Consider the following 14,562-nt stretch of genomic DNA (forward strand, 5'->3'; position numbering starts at 1 on the left):
AGCACAGTAAAGTCATGGCAAAATCAGAGACAGCAGAGGGAGCCATTAGCTCCTGCCAATCACAACCACTGAAGAGGGAGCGGAAGCAGGGCTGTGCCCCATTCTGTGTGTCTTATGGACACACAGGACGGGGCTTGGGAGCAAACACACACAAGTGCCCCCGTAGCAAGCGGCTCCAAACGGGGGCACTGGGCAGGAGGAGGAGTCCAGAGTGCCGGCGGGGTACCCAAGAATCAAAAGGATCGGGGCCGATCTGTGCCAAACCAGACAGAGCAGCTAAGTATAACATGATAAATGTAAGCCTTTAGTATCACTTTAAATTGATGGGTTTATTCCATGTTTAGTGAACAAGCTGGAGATGGAAGCTGATTAGTTACCATGGGCAACTGCTGCAGATTCTTTCTGCTCCAGTTTTGATTAATCCCCCCGTCTTGAATATGTATTCTCTCAGTCACAGATCTCAATCCATTTAGTTAACGTGTGCAAAACCAACTGAATCAAGCCTACCATACACCCAATGTAAACACAAAAACGCTAAAGCACAGGTAAGGTCCGTGCAAGTCGCGTTTAGGGTCCGTGCAGGTAAAAACGTGGTCATTTTTTTTTCCATGTAAACAGACCATATATTTGTTAATCTGCTGATAAACTGAATGCAAAGAATCATTAGCAGGTATTATCTATAAACAGGTGAACTTGTATCTTGCACCTTAGAGATAATTAAGCATTTGACCCTGCATATGTGAGGGGGGAGGGGGAGCCAGTGCGGCCGAATACCTCCCCCTCCCCCCCCACCAGGAGAATCGGCAGTTACCCTGCATATGTGAGGGGGGAGGGGGAGCCGGCGCGGCCGATCACCTCCCCCTCCCCCCCACGAGCAGAAACGGCGGGCGCTCCGTACCCGTGAGGGGAGAAAGGGAGTCGGCGGCAGCCGACTACCTCCACCTCCCCTCACCAGGAGAATCGGCGGCCGCCCTGCCTATCACCCCCTCCCCCGCCACCACATGAACAAGGAGAGAGAGGATCTAGCGGCCACCGAACACCAGGCGGGCTCTTGGCAGCTCCTGGTGATGGCCGTGTATGGGAGCGTAGCCAGCAACGGCCGATTGCCCCCTCCCCCCACCACAGGGAGAATCAGCCGGCCGCCATGCGGGTTTGTGGAGAGAGGAGCTGGCGGCCGGCTCCCTAGGGAAGCTAGAAGCATGAGGAGTGGGCCAGCCTTCAACTTAATGTTATATCTTTCGGGCAGGAAGTAACGGAAAATATTTCAATGGGACACAGAGAGCAAATGTAACCTGAAATGGATTCTAACTGTAACTAAAAATGTATTTTACATTTAGATGCACTTTTAATAAACCTATTTATAAAAGTCTTGTATTCTATTATATGTACGTGATTAATGCAAAAATAGAATTCAGTATATGACTTCTGTTTTCATTTTACATTACTGCCAGGGTGACCACGCCCCTTTGTGTACTTTAGCAGTGGGAAAAGTAGAGCTGTCATTCAGCCATGCTGCTCAAGTAAACAAAGGGGTGGGATCACCAGGCGAGCCCCCCCCCTTATGACTTTATGCATGTACAATGCTGTCATAAGTGCAGGGTCACCCCATGATGCCACCATTGAGCCCACACCTTTGTTTACTTCAGCTGAATGAAAGACCCGCTTTTCCTGGCACTAAAGTAAAGAAAGGGGTGGCGTCACCTGGTGACATCACCCTTATGACATCATTGTCCATACATGTTGTCATAAGGGTGCTTGGCCACCCAGTGACATCACCAGTTGACCACTGCCCTTTGTTTACTTTAGCGACAGGGAGACCCGGCAATCCCATTCAGCGCTGTTGATAGTTGGATTCCGCAGGTGGCAGGGTTTTTTCTTTTTTTCTGGTTGGTGGCCATCATTCCTCGTGATTGATGGGGACCTCCATCGCTGGAGGTCGTGATTGATGATAGATGATAGATCTACATTGGGGGACATTTTTTTTTAAAATAAACTAAATAATAATACAAAAACTGTTATGTGTTTATTTGCACTAGTGATTTTTTTTTGTAATGAGTAGGTCACCCCCTCGCACCCCACAACCACCAGGCCAGGGTTTTAGGGAAGAGGCCCTTGTCCTCATCAACATTTATCCCCTCCCTCTATGTTGAGGGCATGTGGCCTGGTAAGGTTCAGGGGGTACACACTTGTCCCCAACCTTTCCTGACCTGCTCAGATAAGGGTCTGGTTTGGATTCTAATGTGGACCTCATGCCTTTTTATTTTTTATTTTTTTTGTTTTTTTTTTGTCACGTTTGGCTTTTTTGTTTACATTCTGTTGCAAGAGTTGTTTTTGTTTTCCCTGGTGTTCATATAAAAGTTTTTGTTTAACCCCTTCATTTCAAAAACTTTTCCAAGCTTTATACACGGTGATATTTATATTATAATAAATTAAACGTATCACTGCATAAAGTATTACTTTTTTATGTAACACAAGTTGTTTAAAACAAATACTGGCCAGAATGGGAAAGAATTTTTTTTTTTTACATTTTATTACTTTTTTTGTTCTTAGAATCCATAGAATGCAGAAAATGTCTGTGCAGGACACCATCCAAAAGAAAGCCTGGTTTCTGCTGTTATAATATTAGGGCATATTTATAAAACTGTGAATGTGACATTCAACAAGGTGAATTCAGGTGAATTGTTCCCTGTAAGTTAAATCACATGCACATCAGGTGTGAATGTCAAGTAAATGTCCCATTCACTGCTTTCTAAATATACCTATATATTTGTTACCTCGACATTTTTAATAATGATAAATTTATTGCTGAATAAATAGACACATACCCTGTTTCCCCAAAAATAAGACCTAGTGTGATTGTCTGTGATGGCTGCAATATAAGCCCTACCCCCAAATAAGCCCTAGTTAAAGTCCTTGTAGGTCTTATTTTCAGGGTAGGGCTTATTTTCGGGGAAACAGGGTAGGGATTATTTTGGGGGGTAGGACTTATATTGCAGCCATCTCCGACAATCACGCTAGGTCTTATTTTCGGGGAAACGGGGTAGTTGAAATTTTAACATTTCTCTAGGGCAGGCATGTCCAAAGTCCGGCCCACAGACCACTTGAGGCCCCCCCAGGAATTTTTGCAAAATCTATCTCTTATGGCCCCCAACCAATGGGATTTTTGGATCTCTCAACGTCGACGTCGCGGGACCGCACATCCTCAGTCAGCGTTCTTACGATCTCTTGGATGCCGCGGGAATTTCATGTACTCAGTCGCCATTCTCGCGATCGTTCGGACGATGCAGGAACTGCACATACTCAGTCACCGTTCTAATGATCTCTTGGCTGCCATGGGACTGGACGTCCTCAGTCTGCATTTTTGCAAAATCTCGGACGTCGTGGGATTTGGTGCGTTCCTTCTCCCTGCACTGTGTCTTCACCAAACACACAGCCACAAAGGCAAGAAAATTCTTGTTGGGCATTTATTAGTGTATCAGACGAACACACTTAGACCAAAACCTCTGGTACAGCGCTCATATGATCCCTTCCCCTTCTGGTCATTTTCTAAAAGGGCTACTGTAAATAAGAGAAGGAAAGTTGACAGTGAGGGCCGCTGCTTCCAGGACAGGTGGAAAGTATAATATCACATTAGTGCAGGCAAGTGTTTTTTTCAATTGAGATGAATACATTGTAAAATCTCAGTTAACCACTTCCCACCCGGCCAATGCACATATACGGCCGGGTGGGAGCCGCCTACTCCTGATATGACGTTCAGGAACGTCATTCAGGAGTAGCGGGATCGCGCCCGCGCAGCGGCGCGATCCCGATGCGCCCGTGTCACCCGGACACGGCGCATCTCAGATCGGCAGGAGGGCTCTGTGATTGGCCCTCCTGATCACATGACGGCCGTGTCCAATCACGGCCGTCATGTGATGTAAACAAACAGCCGGTTGCTAGGCAATCGGCTCCTCCTCTCCTCACACAGAAGTCATCGCTGTGGAGAGGAGAGCAGATCGCTGCAGCCGGCTGCTGATCAGTGAGTATGAGCTGCTTTTTACAGCTTTTTACTCACTGATCACCAGTCTAGTGTACACAGTAAACACACCACACAGTAAACACATCACACAGTATAAACACAATGTCCCCACACATGTCCCCAAAACATACATGTCCCCAAATAATAAAAACACATGTCCCTAATAATAAAAACATGTCCCCCACATATGTCCCACTAAAATCACATGTCCCAATGATTATCTGCACACATATGTACGTGATCACCTGCACACATATGTACATGATCATTTGCGTACATATGTCCGTGATCACACAAACCAATTATTATACACTTAACGGATTTTTTTTTACCAAAAACATGTAGCAGAATACATTTTGGCTTAAATTTATGACAAAATTTGATTTTATTGGATTTTTATTGAAGTAGAAAAAAGAAAATATTGTTTTTTTTTTCCAAATTTCCGCTTTTTTGCGCTTATATCGCAAAAAATAAAAAACGGAGTCGTGAATAAATACCACCAAAATAAAGCTCTATTTGTGCGAACAAAATGATAAAAATTTCATTTGGGTACAGTGTAGCATGACCGCGCAATTGTCACTGAAAGCGCTAGAGCGCTGAAAGCTAAAAATTGGGCTGGGAAGGAAGGGGGCGAAAGTGCCCTGTATTGAAGTGGTTAATGTCAGTTGGTCTAAATCAGTTATAAATGCATTTGGACACAACATGTATACTTATGTTATGTTCCTGTTCATATTTTATGAACTTAAAAAGTTGACAGACAACCTTTATTACCAATAATATGTAATGTATTTTACAATGTTCCTGACATATATTTCAGCTTCCTGGATTTGTCTTTCACATCTGAAGGCCAGATGAAAAAGACAGTGATTTAACACCTGTTTAGATTTGCCATCCATGCGACGAAATGAAAAGTATGCCGTTTGCAATAAACTTTGCATAAAATAGTTAATTTGTATTTCATTTTAATGGTTCAAAGAATGTCAGGCAAAATGGTCAGCCCTCACACATGTTCACTTCATCAAATCTGGCCCTCTTTGAATAAAGTTTGGACACCCCTGGTCTAGGGTATACTGGTGCGAAATCTGAAGTAGTTAATAAAGACACATGAATCCAGAAATTTGCCCAGCTCTTAACTTTTTTTACAACTAAGTTTCCTTCTTAATTCTCTAGGAAAAAGATATGCCACAAACTGAATTTCACATGGAAGGCATTGTGAATAGCACATTTGATTTGTTTGCTGCCGGTACAGAAACTGTCAGCACAACGTTGCGTTACGGACTGTTGATTCTTCTCAAACACGCAGATGTTGAAGGTATGTGGTGTTCTTTATTCATTTAAATGACCAACAAAAAAACACAAAACTAAAAAAAATGTCAAATTTGAATTTATTTTTTTCCAACCAATTATTTATTGGAACAAACTTTTTTTTTAACCAAGATTACAAAGCAGTACATTGAATAACAGAGTATAGATATTACCTTTTAAGGAGTACGTAGTATGACAGAGATGGCCATCCTCAAGGTCCAAATTATCCTGAGGAAGAGCTAAATTAGACTGTACGCTGTGTTATTATGAGGCGAAAATAAAGCTTGGGTTGTCCAGTCTTTCTATGTTTCCTTTTTGCTAGGACTTCAGAGAAGATCAACCTAGAAGAGAGGGTTAATGTACAGTGTGTCTGGGAGTCTATTAAGGAAAATCATTGTACTGCCAGGAAAGAAGGGGGATAGAAGGGAAAGAGATTTGGGGATTTGGCGAATATAGAAGTAGAAAGGGTGGGGAGGAGGAAATTGGTGACAACGAGGGGAATGGGTTAGGTATGTGGGAAGGGAAGGTAGTGGGAAAGAGGGAAGGGTGGAATAAGGCATCTCAAGGAACTAAGGGTAACAAGATGTAAGGAGCATGAAACAAAGGTAATGAAGGGATGGGAAAGTGGAGGGAAGATATTGCAAGGAACCACCCTGTACACCCAAGCAAGCATTTAGCAAGTGTTCATTTCCAGATTTTGTGTTGTGATCAGCCACGTGTGGTAATTAAGAAATATTTTATATTAATATTTGGCATTCTGCATTTGAGCCAGTGGGTAGAGTTTTGGATTCTTTTGCTATTTCTTGAATGTAAAACCCCATGATTGTAGAACTTAATAGCTCAAAATAACATTTAAAAACACAAGTGTACAGCAAATCCTGCCCTAATGTATGTAATTATAGTGGCATTGGTGTGTGGCCCATTTATTCCCTTTGACACAGGCTAAGATAGTCAGTTCAGGCATTTATACTATCTATATTACTATTTTTTTTACTAGTAGTGAACTACATTCATTCAATCAAGCAAGCAACATTTAGTTCTGATGTCATAAAACATTAGACAATTACGACAGCAAATTTAGTGAGTTCACACCACATAGATCAACCACATCCACTGGTAAGCTAACACAAGATTCAGCTACAGTCCCATTTTAGCCACGCCCCCTCTGACATGTTTCACCCAGATTGGGCTTATTTGAAAGAGGTAAGGTCAAAGGGTGTGGCTACGATGTGGGGACTGTAGCTGAAGCCTCTGTTAGCTTAGCAGCAGATTGGTTTATCTATGTGGTGTATACCCCCCAATTTTGCTATTGTGATCATTTAATAGAGTCAGACCCACTGAACCCAGTGTGACAGGAGAACTGATAGAAGAATGAAATGGAGGCATTTCTACGGCGCTATTTTTTACATGTTGTCACAGTAAAAACATTAGATGGGTCATATTAGCAAATTGGCTTTTTTTTAATGTTTGTGTAATTATAGACTATTTAACTCTTTAGACTTTTTAATTTTTAAACTTATAAAAATTATTTCAGAAGTGTCAGTGACACAAATCAACCCATCAAAATTAACAATAATTTGGCTTTATATCATCTGCCATTTGGCTTTTATGTTTGCAGAACGCATCCACAAAGAGATAGACCATGTCATTGGACAGAACCGGGCTCCTTGTATTGAAGATCGGTCTCATATGCCATATTTGGATGCTGTGATCCATGAGATTCAGAGATTCATTGACCTCATCCCAATGGGAATCCCACACAAAGTGACTCGTGATGTGCACTTCCGAGATTTCATCATTCCAAAGGTGACGACCCTTCCTGACTAATGACACCACAAAGCAACTTATTCACTCTTTGATTATTTCCCGCCTTGACTACTGCAACTCTCTTCTTAATGGCCTTCCCTTACGCAGGCTATGCCCCCTTCAGTCTATTATGAATGCTGCTGCTAGACTAATACACCTCACTAATTGATCTGTGACTGCTGCCCCTCTCTGCCAATCCCTTCCCTGGCTTCCCTTACCCCACCGTATAAAATTCAGGCCATCCACAACATCGCCCCCAGCTATATCACCAACTTCATTTGCAGATATCGTCCAAATCATCCCCTCCGCTCCTCCCAGGACCTCCTTCTTTCTAGCTCCCTTGTCACCTCCTCTCATGCTCGCCTTCAGGACTTCTCCAGAGCCTCTCCCATCCTCTGGAATTCCCTGGCTTGGTATATCCGATCAGCCCCCAACCTGTACACCTTTAGGAGATCCCTGAAAACTCACCTATTCAGGGAAGCCTATCCCACACCCACCTAACAACTGTCCCTGAGCCAACCCCCATCAAATCATTCCCTGCATCTATTACTTCTTGTACCACCACCCCCTCCTTTTAGAATGTAAGCTCTATGAGCAGGACCCTCCTGTCCTTTTTGTACTGAACTGTACTGTAATTGAGTGGTCCCCCTCTACATTGTAAAGCGCTGCGTAAACTGTTGCCACTATACAAATCGTGAATAATAATAAGTATAATGTGCTTTTCTGGTTTTTGGCTAGTTTAATAAGGCAGAGAAAAATCAAGGATAATATGCAAAGTGCAGTAATGCATAACAACCAGTTGGCTTTTACTTTACTGAAGATACATCATTAAAAAGTTGATTGTGAATGGTCTCTATTGGTTATTGCATTTTGCTCTTTGTCCTTAATAAATAAACAAACTCATATAGACTAACTGAGCTCACATTTGGCTTTATCAAAGATGGCGCTTAGGGCCAAGATCAAGTTTGTCTACCTGTTGTGAAATGCAAATAAAGGCATACTGGTGACAATACAGTCATTAACTATATATACATTTCTAAAAGCCTAGAGGAACTGTTAATACAAAAGATAAACCATGTCGCTTTATATTCTGTCATAATCAGGCTTATACGGTACTATTATGATCTCTTTGTATATAAAATAACTGTTTTATTAAAGAGAATCTTTACTGTTGAAAACAAAAAAAACTTAAGGTTTTTTTTTTTTTTTTTAAGTCAGTAGCTACAAATACTATCTTCACCCATGTGGATTCTTCACTGGTCTTTGGCATCCCGATGCCAGCATGTTTATTAAGGGAAGCCTGCTGTGACTTCTTCTGTGTTTACAGTTGGCTTCTCACTGTGCATGTGTGAGCAGCACTGTTCTATATAAATGGTCCTGCTGCCTCCTGGGACCTGTGCCAAGTCCCAGAAGGTCGCAAGTGGGGAGAGAGGGGTGAGAACTCCCGCTCTGACTGCCTAGTGGGAGCAGGTACATGCCAAAACTAGGCACCCATTCCCTAGGCAAGGAGGTGTTAAAGCGGATCTTCCCTTTTAGGGTGAAGTTCTGCTTTAAAGAGGAAGTAAACCCTGATGGGTTTACTTCCTCTTTGTCTCCCTGCAAAGGTAAAGCATAATGGACTACTATGCATCGCATAGTAGTCCATTTTGTGTCACTTACCTGACACAGGAGCCACCTAAGTCACCGCTGTCCCCTCTAGTTCCGAGCGTCCATCTTCTTGGTGGGTCTCGCTGCTCTGGCGCTGTGATTCACCGAAGTAGCGATGACATCACTCCCACGCATGCGCACAGGAGCCGACACTCGCGGCATATTCGCCGCGATCTGCGGCTTGCCCAGTGCGCCTGCGCGCCGCTGTCTACGGCGCATCGCCGTAGACAGCGGTGGCTGTCTTCAGGTAAATATCTCCTAAACCATATAGGTTTAGGAGATATTTCTTGGACCTACAGGTAAGCCTTAATCTAGGCTTACCTGTAGGTCAAAGTGGCTTGTAAGGGTTTACAACCACTTTTCCACTTATTTTATGGACACAACATTTCTTGACATAAAACTTTATGATCCCGAAAATATGTAAATGAGATACATACTAGCCTAGCCTAAATCCTACTAAATGTATAAAACAAAACAAGAACAAATATTTGTCTTGCTGGTATCCAGTATGAAGTATGCAGGTGTCTGAACACATTCATTGATAGCAATCCTGTAGTATGAATATGGGTGTGATTATAGACAGTAGTTCTCAATCTTCAGAACAAACACTGAGGCAACAACTGGCCTTATGTAATGTATATCATAAAGATTCTTCTTTTCTAGGACACCACTGTATATCCCATGCTCGGCTCTGTTCTCCAAGACCCCAAGCAGTTTAAATACCCCAAAGAGTTTAATCCCGGACATTTCTTGGATGAAAATGGGAAGTTCCGTAGGAACGATGGATACATGCCCTTCTCTTCAGGTATGCATCAATATATAGGTTCAACATACCTACCTGTGTGCCATATGCAATACTACACACCTACTATTACCTGTGTCATGGCACTTTGCAGATAATGTGATGGCTCCTAGGATGCATGAATCAGCATTACAGTTGCATCACAAGGACATACATTCCAGAGTCACTTGACATTACATTACATAGTCAATCACATTTAGCAGACAGTCCGGAGTAGTCACAAGTAAAAGCATGAGCAGCACCTCAGCAGCTATCTCTCTTACAGTCTCTTTTTCACCCAGGGTCATTAGTACTCACTAGACTGTGCTCTCTGAAGTCCCCTCCTTTCTAGGTACATCTCTTCTGGGAATGCACCAGGGAAGTAGCCTCACACAGGCATCTCTGACCTGGCCTAAAAGGTCTTTTGCAATCTGCCCTAACCCCCACCTCTGTAAGAGACAGAAAATCTACAGCCAGCTCCTCCTGAGTACAGTTCTACTCCACTGACCTCCTACCCTGTTCAGGGCCTAAGCTAAGGTGACCAGATTTTTAAAATGAAATCCAAGGACATCCTTTTTTTTTTTTACTAGTAATGGCAGCAATCAGCGACTCATAGCGGGACTGCAATATTGCGGTGGACAAATCGGACACACGACCGGTTTTCCTGTCGGAATAAATTTCCGACAGAGTTCCGATGGAGTTCCACTGAAACTGTCTTGCCTACTCACGATCACACCAAAGTCGGACCATCTAGAATGCGGTGACGTACAACATGTACGACAGGACTAGAAAACGGAAGTTCAATAGCCAGTAGCCTATAGCTTCTGTCTCGTACTTGCTTCAGAGCATGCGTCGTTTTTAGTCTGTTGAAACAGCATACAGACGAGCGGTTTTCCCGATAGGAAATGGTTCAGTCGGAAATATTTAGAGCATGTTCTATTTCTAGGTTCGTCAGAATTTTCGAAAAAAAAAAAAGTCAGATGAGGCACACACACGATCGGAATATCAGATGAAAAGATTCTGTCTGACTTTTTCTGTCTGTTATTCCGTTTGTGTGTACACGGCATTAGTGACACTTTTGACACTTTGTGGGAACCAGTGACACTAATACAGTGATCAGTGCTAAAAATATGTACTGTCACTGTAATGACACCGGCTGGGAAGGGGATAACATCTAGGGCAATCAATGGGTTAAATGTGTGCCTAACAAGTGTTTTCTCACCGTGGGGGAGGTGCTTTTACTAAGGGAAGATGTAGATCCCTGTACCTGCTTTGCAGGAACACAGGATCAATGTCTTCCACACTGACAGAATGGCAAAATGCCTTGTTTACATAGGCAGACCACTAGGCGAGTGCGCCGGATCCACTGATTGGCTTTGATACACAGAAATGCAGGACAACGTATATAAGTGATCCTGCGCAGGGCGACCCCCTGTAGCAGTAAATCTGCTATCAGGCGATCGGCAACTGGTTAAGATCATCAGCATTATGATAAATCACAGGCAGGGGGCGCTCTATCATGGCTCTGGCTGACTCTGTCACAGTGTGTCACATAACATGGCTGCCGGGTGCTGATTTTGTTAACTTCTGACCAATAAGTGCTGTTGCCTGTGAGTTCTGATACCATCCATTATACCAGAGAGACGCACAGTGCATTGTAGTCTATTCACGGACACCCCCAAAGCACACCTGTGTTGAAGCCTTGAAGGCACTGGTAGCCCCACGATTGGATCTGCTTCCCCTCTATTCCTGCTGCTGGACATCGTCAGCTGAGCTCAGCTGCCGCTCTCTGCCCGTCGCCTCCGCCTGCCTCACAGCCTCTCAGGTCTCACTCTCCGGGCCCTGGCTACTACTGCGTGTGGAGCAGCGGAAAGTTACTCTGCTGGGGAAGGCAAGGAGATAAGCAGGTAGATGGCTGGCCGGGATTCGAGTCAAGGCAGAACAACATGTGAGCGGAGCTGAATGGGCATGTGCCGGAAACTGACGAAGAAATAGTCCATCCACTCTGACCAGCACATAATCCTCAGAAAGGGAGACAGATAATGGAAAAGCCCTAAGCTAGTAGGAATGGGGGGGTGTAATTCAGATTTTTTTTTTTTATTCTGCACTGACTTCTGTTGAAGTCAAATCCAGGGACAAAACCGAGGACAGTGTCCTCAACACGGGGACTGTCCCCTGAAATCGGGGACATCTGGTCACCCTAGCCTAAGTCTAGTGGCTACATCTTCATAGGTGTGAGGTGTTCAGCTCCCATGCCCGAGACTGACTGTGCCTCTCCTTCCCTGACATAAATGAGTGCTGCCTCACCCTCACCCTCACCCCTGCCATCACTGTAGGAGGGTGTCAGTAAAATTCCATTCCTCTTACTGATCAGTCAACTCCGGTCATGTTGATTAGAAGACAGATTTATTACAGATGTACCAGTACAAACGGATGAGGGACCCTTCTAGCAGAAGATCCACAGCAAAATCACACCCGGAAATATGGCCACAGTTACTTTATAGTAATATTTGGCAACCTGCCATTGGCTAAGACACACTGGTGACTCATGGTGCATTGTCAGCTTTATTGCCAAAGCCAGAGTGCCTTTTACAAGCTTTTCCTAATTTGGTAATATCTGCTAGTTTCTTAAGTATTGCCCCAGGCCTTGGTCAGGACTTAATAAAGTTGCATAAACAATAAGCCAGCGCCCTTTTTAGCTACACAAAGTAAATATAAGGAACAAGGCAAACATCGATATCACCTGTAATTCTTTGCATATTTCTTATCAGAGGGGTCTACCAAAAAGTGGCCTAGCACCTGATGACTTTACTTATTGCAACAAGACACTACTCTGGTACGGAGCCACCTAGTGGCAAAGTAGCTAACTACACCTACCGACACATTTACATCAGATTACCTCCAATCAGTCATGTTTACATTCTGTGGAAAAATGCAGACGCAGACCTTTTACATTTTTTATTTTTTTTGGGACTAGTACTCAAAGGTAGTCAGATGTAAATTGATACAAATGTGATTGCCTGCAGGCATAAATGGAGTTTTCAATCAGGTCAACCTGAAAATTCAATGGGCGGGCTTCATCAGACTGTTCATTTGAAAGGGACCTAATCCAACTAATCTGCTTCTATCCATGCAGTGCACTTGGTAAATAAAGGATGTTTTCCGATTGCTCGGTACAGATTACTGCATTTTCCATGTTCCGTGTTTTACTACACTTGCACTAAATGTCATAGTAGTTGTCATTTAACCATTTATAATTCTCTTTCACTTTACAGGGAAGCGGATCTGTTTGGGCGAAGGTCTTGCAAGAATGGAGCTCTTCCTATTTTTTGCTACAATTTTACAGAACTTCACCTTGAGATCCCCAGTAGAACCACAAGACCTAGACCTTACACCACAAATGAGTGGATTCGGAAACATCCCACATCCCTACGAACTGTGTTTCATCCCACGCTAATTAATAGGACTATGGAACTTTATATTGTACTTGTTATTTTGGGGCTCAAACAGGAAATGCTCCCTAATAGAGTGAAATTAACATAAAGTGTTATATATATATATATATATATATATACAGTATCTCACAAAAGTGAGTACACCCCTTTTCCTGTCATTGGTATTTACTGGCAGGAGAAAAGTGCCTGTTTGTAACTGGCTGTTGATAAAAATACTGATAGTTGGCAACACTGATGTGACTATAGAGTCACACATATTGGCGTATACACAGTGGTAAATGACAGCCAACTCCCTCCCTTCTCCTCCATGGCCACCAACTAGCTCAACACAAGGGAATAATATTACATGTAGATTGTTGGAGGCTTCACCTCCCTCTTATTCTAAGACAAATGCTGGAGGGGTGTGACTCAGCCTGTGACTGGCAGAAATTCACTCATACCATGTTATTGCCAAAAAATAATACAGACTTTATTTCAAATATATATTTGTATGACAATAAAAAACAGTTTATTGATATTAATTATTATTTTTACTCTGTATTCCAAAGGCTGGTTTTTTTTTGTTTTTTTTTTGAACATGTGACCAGCAGCAGAGGACTAGAGACTCCTCCTGCTTATGTTTCCCTGCAGACAGGCAGGGAAAGAGCTGGGTCATGTGACAGCTGTATATCAATAAGCAAAAGGCACTTTTGATTTTTTTTTATTAAAATAATTACATTGCCATCATCCACATACAGGAATATGTGGGACAATGTGAACTAAACAGTGTGTGTGTTTAGTATCACATTAAGTCACAAATATCTGGATAACTAGTCTGCGCTGTGGTAAAAAGATGGTCACTAGCAAAAAAGAAGGTTCATATTATAGTCATTTGGGAAAGTATAAAAAAGGTCCAGTTAGCCAGTCCATCACAGTCCTTCTACAGATGGAAGCATCACCCAGTGGAAGAGTGTTAAAATATAGCTTGAAAAGCCCTGAAATGAAAAAAACTCTCCACCATGTGCTGTAAAGTAGAAGGCTTACCAGATCATTCTGAGCCCAGTTAAGGTGGTCAGAATGGTTTGGTAAGTCTTCTACCTTACAGCATGCGGTGGAGAGTTTTTTCCTTAGAGGACTTTCCAAGCTATCTGCTCACACTTTTCCTCTGGGTGATGCTTCCATCTGTAGAAGGATTGATACACTGGCTATCTGGACCTTTTTCTACTTTACCTTAATGACTGTTATATGATCCCTATTTTTTGAGCTGAAGTTACCATTTTACTTCTATAATAAATAGTTCTATAAAAAATAATATTTTTTACCTGCAAAAAGATGTGCGTGTATTTATTTTTTAATTTTTATAAAACTTACTCTTTAAAACCCTGTGTTTTTTTCATAAGAAACAGCATGGGGTACCCTCCAAAATCAATTACAGGGAATAGGAAGCTGGGCATTGCTCTGTCACATGTACCAATGCAGTAAAAAAACATTGAACAATTACCATTCAGTGAGGAGCAGCTCTTTTAACCACTTTCAGACCGGACCAATTTGCTGGTCAAAGACCAGACCAC

General features: G+C 42.7%; 1 protein-coding gene across 2 annotated transcripts in view; it reads left to right on the forward strand.

Annotated features, from left to right (window-relative positions):
* Positions 1 to 13,545, forward strand: part of LOC143982896 (cytochrome P450 2C16-like) — an 88,190-nt gene extending 74,645 nt beyond the window's left edge. For both annotated transcript variants that reach the window (XM_077482005.1, XM_077482014.1), the window contains 4 exons: positions 5,189 to 5,330; positions 6,942 to 7,129; positions 9,440 to 9,581; positions 12,833 to 13,545. In XM_077482005.1, coding sequence (XP_077338131.1) covers positions 5,189 to 5,330; positions 6,942 to 7,129; positions 9,440 to 9,581; positions 12,833 to 13,014 — 654 coding nt within the window. In that variant the 3' untranslated portion in view covers positions 13,015 to 13,545. The remainder of the gene's footprint in view (positions 1 to 5,188; positions 5,331 to 6,941; positions 7,130 to 9,439; positions 9,582 to 12,832) is intronic.
* Positions 13,546 to 14,562: the final 1,017 nt, after the last annotated feature.

The sequence above is a fragment of the Lithobates pipiens genome, unplaced genomic scaffold, assembly GCF_037356315.1.
Source record: "Lithobates pipiens isolate NorthernLeopardFrog02 unplaced genomic scaffold, aLitPip1_a1.2 Scaffold_1, whole genome shotgun sequence".
Lineage (NCBI taxonomy): Eukaryota > Metazoa > Chordata > Amphibia > Anura > Ranidae > Lithobates > Lithobates pipiens.